This window comes from Triticum urartu, chromosome 7A, assembly GCF_056163025.1.
Source record: "Triticum urartu cultivar PI428250 chromosome 7A, HENAU_Tu73, whole genome shotgun sequence".
Lineage (NCBI taxonomy): Eukaryota > Viridiplantae > Streptophyta > Magnoliopsida > Poales > Poaceae > Triticum > Triticum urartu.
The window spans coordinates 678,203,179-678,210,260 of NC_141879.1; the positions used below are offsets into that span (position 1 = coordinate 678,203,179).

Genomic DNA, 7,082 nt, shown 5'->3' on the forward strand with positions numbered 1-7,082 from the left:
GAGCTTCTCCAACAAGACCGATTGGGTAGGACCGTAGGAGTAGCAGAGCTGACTGCAATTCGTAGGCAGCACACCGAACACTATATTGTGTCACCACTGGGGTGACTGTCAGTTAGCAACCGCAAGTCGATTTGCACTTAAATCCTAATTGCAGCACACCGAACTCGTGGCCCTCCCTTGGAATAGTTGCTCCGTACAGAGCCCTGTGTTTTCTTGGCATGCTGCGATCGACCGACCTGGCGTCCGTCCGTATGTCCGATCGTGATGAGGAGCCGGGTCTCGGGCTCGTCAAACGACACAAAGGACCATCATCCACGAACACCACGGCAGGACGTAAAGCAACGGACTTGGACGTTCCCTACCCACTATCCGACTTGATGAGGTGGTTGTTAGCGTCGCACGGCCCGCCGGCCGGCCGTGTGGTCAAAACACGAATCCACTAGTTAAAAACGCATGCTTTGACTTGACGTGCGTGGCAAAGCTCACATGACATAAGTTGGAGTGGTACGTATCGGCATCGTGGCTGCCGAAAGAAGAGGCTTTTGCGATCGCGAGCGTGCAGTGCAGTTCGACCCCACCAGTGGCCTAAAGCAGTGGTACTAGCGAGGGTGAGGGATCGAGCAGGGTGAGCGACGCCTCGGTCCATGCATGTCTACAGATGCTGACAAGAAGATGCAGGTTTCCGTCGCTGGGCTGGGCTTTGAAAAGTTAAATACTGCCCACTTCTCTCTGTTTTTCAACTGCCATTTGCCCACCACAGCAGTAAATTCAGCTGACAGTTGATAAACAGAAAGAAACAACAAAATTCTTCTGTCGTAGGAAGACTTGTCCATGGAATATCTACTGCACTGGCCAACCTGTTTTCCAGCGTCAAACAACCGAACCGGAACATGCTCTGCCCAGCGTCAAACATCGTCCCCAGATCCTAGTTCTCCATCGGTGCTCAGCCTCGCAGGGCATGTGGTGGTGGCTGCCTACGCGAGGGCGGCGGCGAGTTGAAACCGACCGGAACCTCCCCCGTCTCTGATCACTCCGGCCACGTGAGCGGTCGTGGTGAGGGTGGTGCCGAGACATGCGTCGCGATAGTGTTGTCCGCCGTGCGCGCGCCCGCACCGCCCGGCTGCTGCTACGCGACGGGTCCCTCACCTCATGAGACCATGACACACCCGTTGGAAGCGGCCACCACGTTACCACGTCCAAGGTCGATGTATATATGCAGATGTCTCTACTAGTATAGATCACGTGTGGGGCGTCCGTATTTATTTGACCAGGCCCAGTGAACACGTACTTATCTACTCGTCGACAACGTGAGCAGGAGGAAGGGTGTGAGCGTGCATGGGCTCGGGCTCGGGGAAAGAATATAATACGAGAAGAGTAGGTGAACCGAATCCTCATTGCCCGTGAATTTGGGACGCAGCTTCGGTGCCTTAAAGTCACCTGCCTTTAGGTCATTGACATGTGGACCAGTTAACTGTTGGGCCCATATGTCAATTCGGTTGACTGCCGTGTTGGTCCATCACCACCTCAACAACCAGCGGCCGTTATTCCGTGGCTCCATTCCGGCGTTGAATCGTAACCGGGAGAGCGGACTTTTTCTTCTCTGAAAGGACTACTTTGATACAACAAACCCGTTGTTCAAACATCACAAATTTCGCCGCCGGTTCCGTATGAGTAGGCATGTTTTCAACCGTATTAGAGAGGGAGTGGTCGGCTATGATGACTACTTCGAGTGCAAAGAGGATGCCGTCGGCAAGATTGGTTTCTCCTCTTATCAGAAATGCACTGCCGCCATCCGAATGCTTGCATACGGAGTGCCCGGTGATCTCATTGACGAGTACGTCTGTATGAGCGAGTCTACATGCCTAGAGTCCCTGTATAAGTTCTGCAAGGCTGTGATTGCTGTGTTTGGCCCTGAGTACTTGAGAGACCGACAGCTGAAGATACGGCCCGTTTGTTGGCGATGAATGCTAGCAGGGGCTTCCCGGGGATGCTTGACAGCATAGACTGCATGCACTAGGAGTGGAAGAACTGCCCTTCTGCTTGGCAAGGGCAGTATAAGGGACATGTCAGGGCTTGCACTGTCATACTAGAGGCCGTGGCGTCTCAAGATCTCTGGATCTGACACTCTTTCTTTGGCATGGCTGGATCACACAATGATATCAACGTGCTTCAGCGCTCGCCGGTGTTTGCTAGGCTTGCCGAAGGCAACAGCCCATCGGTGAACTTTACTGTCAACGGCCACACCTATGACAAAGGGTATTATCTGGGTGACGGTATCTATTCTCAGTGGACCATTATTGTCAAGACAATACCCAACCCTGTCGGAGAGAAAAGGAAAAGATTTGCCCAAGAGCAAAAGAGTGCTAGAAAGAATGTCGAGCGTGCCTTTGGTGTCTTGTAATTTCGATGGGGCATTGTTCGGTATTCTGCTAATACTTTGATGTCAGGTCAGCCTCGCGGCCAAAAAACGGACGCAAGAGGCCGACTTTTTCTCCGGCCACGTCAGCCGGTCGTGGGTGGCGCCGTCGCGATAGTGCCCCTGCCCCGTGCGCGTGCGCGTCTATCTCGTCTGACGCACCGACCCGCCCGCCCGGCCGCCGCTGCGCGTGCCAGGTGAACCGGTCGTGGTGAAGGTGGCGCCCAGACATGCGTCTCCATCGATCATAGTAGTACTCGGTTAACCCACCGACATTAACTAGAGCTCTGCCCCGTATCAACCTCACACCGAAAGATCACCCTGTCCTTGGAGCGGCAGCAGTCTGCACCAGGAGTACAACAGCGCGCCGTGGAAAGGCTCGCATCTGGAACCATCCGACGTCCATTCATTTACAACAAACGGGTACGGTAGTTCCCGATCCATCTCGATTTTCAAATGTTGCCGTATTCTATGCTTGTCCAGGTGGATTCGCTTAATTTACTACAGTACTACTGCTTAGCTTAACACGGGGTGGTTGATGCTGCTCCTGCAGACGTTGCTTGAGTTGACGGCCGGAGGGGCGATGGTCGTCCAACCATATATTCATCAAATGTTTCAACAAAGATGGACGAAATAATGGAGAGGATTGGGGGGTACGTAGGTGCGGGGGCACCGAGTCTGTCGTTTGTGTCCCTGTTTTTCCGGCTTTTGATTTTCAAACTTTTATTTATGTTTTCAAAACTTAGTCACCCGATAAAAAATCACTTAGGCCTCATTCGGTTTGAAGGATTTTTATAGGAAAAACATAGGAACAAGGATTTCAAAGAAAATTTTTCTATATATGCATTCGGTTTGTAGAAAATGCGTACATGAATTTCATAGGAATACTACTCATTTCCTATGTTTTTGAAGGAAACTATACATCCAACCAAAGCTCATTTTACACGTAGGAACAAGACAAATCAAATCCTTAGGATGGCAAGTGCTATCCTATCAAATTCCTATACTACTCCTAATTCCTACGTTTTGATTCCTCCAAACCGAATAAGCCCTTAAAGTTTCAACTCTGAAACCTGGTACTCACGACTAACAAAAGAAATTTTTAGATCCATAATCGTATGTCATTAAAAATTAAAGCTTATTTTGCCTCTCGTGTGGTATCCAACTACTTTACGAATCACTACGCAATCGAGCGGCGGGGCAGGACCTGAAATGTGCGTGTCCCTGTAAAATTCTGAGCGAAAAGAGGCGAGGGAGAGAAAAAAGTGATGGTGTCCGAGGCTAAGTCGTTGATGGTGTTTGCTCACATCCGGACTCCCCTAGAACCCCTCCCCGTTGGAGATGCCCTGAACCGGACACGATATGTATCTCATTTCATAAAGACCATGACATAGAGAGTGAGTTTTCGGTTCTGGGTTGCAGACTTGCAGTGGAAGCTGCCACGTCCATGGTACGTCGATGCACACATGCAACTGTGCTTAGTATAGTCTCTCTCTCAAAAAAAAAAAAAACTGTGCTAGTTAAGAGCACGTATGCGGCGTTCGTATTTTATTTTACTCGAACTGACCGACCACTTACTTCATCTCAGTTCTTAACGTGAGCAGGAGCAGTGAGCATGGGCGCATGAGCAAAGAACGGCAGGAGGAGAGTGGGTGAACTGAATCCACGTCGTCATCGTCACCCGTTACGCCAACTTCACCGCGCGAACCCATCTTGTTCGCGCGCGTCTTTTTAAGGTAAAAACAGACGAATAACGCAGTCCAGCGTGCGGTCTCAAACGAACAAATGTCTGGATTTCGTCCGTTTTCGACCCATCTTCCGTCCAAACGCCCTTGTCCCCCCGTGACCCGCCTGTCGGGGACGCTAGCAGTCCCTTCGCTTCCAACCTCTCTCTCCCGCCCCGCCCCGCCGCCGGCGCCGCCGCTATTCTCCGGCCGCCTCCTCACCGCGCAGCCCCCGGCGGTCCCTACCAAACCACGTCTCGACATGGCCGCCACCACGCCCGCGCTTTGGCCGTAGTTTTGGCCGTCGATCGAGGTGTTTGGCCGTCACCGTCTTTGCCGGTCGCAGAGGGGAGACGACCGCCGGCGATGTAGCACAGCAGCCTCGGCAGCTTCCGACGAGAGCTCCAGAGCGGCCAGTAGCCGGCCGGAAACCACCCCTACTGCGTCGAGGTGATCATCGCAGCCTCTTCACCACCATGACCGCAAGGTGTTCGGTATTTTCCCCACAAAGGTATGGACCGTGGAGACGAGTTTTTCTTCCATCACTTCCTTTGTTCATCGGATGATTCGTCGTCGGATGATGAAGATCTCGTGGTGGCTGCACTGATCGTTCACGACCACATTCAATGGCAGCTTCCTCGGTACAGGGGGTCAGTCCCTGGCCGTGCTCCCAACCTGAACCGCAACAGGGAGAGAGGCCACGCCCTGCTCTATGTCGATTATTTTGCCAACACCCCGCTCTTCAAGCCGGATAAATTTCGTCGCCGTTTTCGAATGGCAAGGCATGTGTTCAATCGTATCCGAGAGGGAGTGGTTGCTCATGACCCATACTTCGAGTGCAAGACGGATGCCCTTGGCAAGCTTGGATTCTCCTCTTACCAGAAATGCACCGCGGCCATCCGCATGCTTGCATATGGAATTCCAGGCGATCTGGTGGATGAGTATGTGCATATGAGTGAGACAACATGTCTGATGTCAATGTACAAGTTTTGCCAGGCTGTGATCGAGGTGTTTGGCCAAGAGTACTTGAGGCAGCCAACTGCCGCTGATACAGAGAGATTGTTGGCGACCGACGCAGCTAGAGGCTTTCCAGGCATGCTTGGCAGCATAGATTGTATGCACTGGGAGTGGAAGAACTGTCCATTTGCTTGGCAGGGCCAGTACAAAGGGCATGTCAAGGCGTGCATTGTCATATTAGAAGCGGTGGCATCACAGGATCTTTGGATATGGCATTCTTTCTTCGGCATGGCAGGTTTTCACAATGATATCAACATGCTGCAACGTTCTTCAGTCTTCGCGAGGCTTGCGGAAGGCCACTCCCCACCTGTCAACTTTGAGATCAACGGCCACCAGTACAACAAGGAAACTATCTATCAGATGGTATATATCCTCAGTGGTCAACTTTTATGAAGACAATCTCGAAACCCTAAGGTGCGAAGAGAAAGAGATTTACCCAAATGTAAGAGAGTGTTAGAAAGGACGTGGAACGTGCTTTTGGTGTGCTTCAATCCCGTTGGGGTATCGTTCGAAACCCTGCACTGTCATGGAATGAAAGGAAGCTTTGGAAGGTGATGACTGCTTGTGTGATCATGCACAACATGATCGTCGAGGACGAGCGTGATGAGAGTATCTTCGACCAAGGATTTGATTATCAAGGTGAAAATATTGAGCCCCTGCACCATGACCCGGCCACATTTGAACAGTTTGCCTAATTCCACCGTGTGATGCGTGATTGGCACACTCATTTGAATCTTTAAAATGACTTGGTAGAGTACGTGTGGGATTACATTGGCAATCAATAGATGTATTGGTCTATTTTATGTTCAGTGTAGACAATTTTGATTTGGTTGTAAAATTATTTTAATTTCCAGACAAATATTTGGGGTTGTAAAAACTAGTTTTGATGGAAATATGAGCATTTTTGGCCGCGACGAACAGGATGGGGCAAAAGGGATGGGGCCGCGCGCTGGGCGAACAGCCATCACATCCCAGGACACACCCGGATACTATCCCAAATCCCTATCCAAATGAATAGAATCCGGACAAAACGAACGTCCATTTGAGATCGCGCGGTGGAGTTGGCCTTAAGTCTGTTTCCTGCGTGCGAACCACTCGTCATCACCCATCCGGACTGAATATCCATATCACTTCCACGATTCCACTAGGGGAAGAATGTCCGCTCCACCAGAGCACCGTACCGTAAGAGTACGTATTTTCTTGTTGTTGAGCTCCTCCAACAAGACTGGTCGGGTAAGAGTAGACCTGTCTGCAGTTCGTAAGCACTAAGCAGAGCGGCAATATACGATAGTACACTGTGTATGCACTGGGGTTACTGTCTGTGAGCGACCGCAAGTTTATATTGCACTTAGGGGGTGTTTGGTTCCAAAAACTTTTTTTATATTAAGACTAGGAAAAGTTCATAGCAAACCAAACAGGATGTGACTTTTTAGGACTTTTTTACTAAAAATCCTTAAAAACATTTTCTTGAAAGTTTTTTTAAAAAAATTCTAAGGACTAGAAAAAGTCCTAGGACTAGAGAACCAAACACCATCTGGGCTCTCCAAACTTCTGGCTCTCCTTTGAAGTGTAGCACACCGAACTTCTGGCTCTCCTTTGGAATAATTGGTCCGTACGGGGTCCTGGTTTTTTTTGTCATGCTGGCGATGGACCGACTTGGCGTCCGTATGGTCGAAGGAGACTAGAAACCGGGTGTCTGGCTCGTCAACCCACGAATCCCGAAATCACTAATTAAGGAGTACTCGTTGCAAAGAACATTCCACTTTTCTAGGTCGCAACAAATGACTCACATGCAGCGCGCCACTTGTCGCAATCTGAGAGTTTTTCCTTTTTTCATAGATCCGCTTATTCAAAACGTTTTATCTCTTAAACCGCGCGTCCAAATCTCGAACCGTTTTCACCATTGAATTCCTCGCGTCGAGATT

The 7,082-nt window shown here is 50.3% G+C and overlaps 1 protein-coding gene across 1 annotated transcript; it reads left to right on the forward strand.

Annotated features, from left to right (window-relative positions):
* The first annotated feature begins 4,653 nt into the window (after positions 1 to 4,653).
* Positions 4,654 to 5,550, forward strand: LOC147961401 (uncharacterized). Its single transcript, XM_087533791.1, has one exon. The coding sequence runs from the start codon at positions 4,654 to 4,656 to the stop codon at positions 5,548 to 5,550; it is 897 nt and encodes a 298-aa protein (XP_087389917.1).
* The last annotated feature ends 1,532 nt before the right edge of the window (positions 5,551 to 7,082 follow it).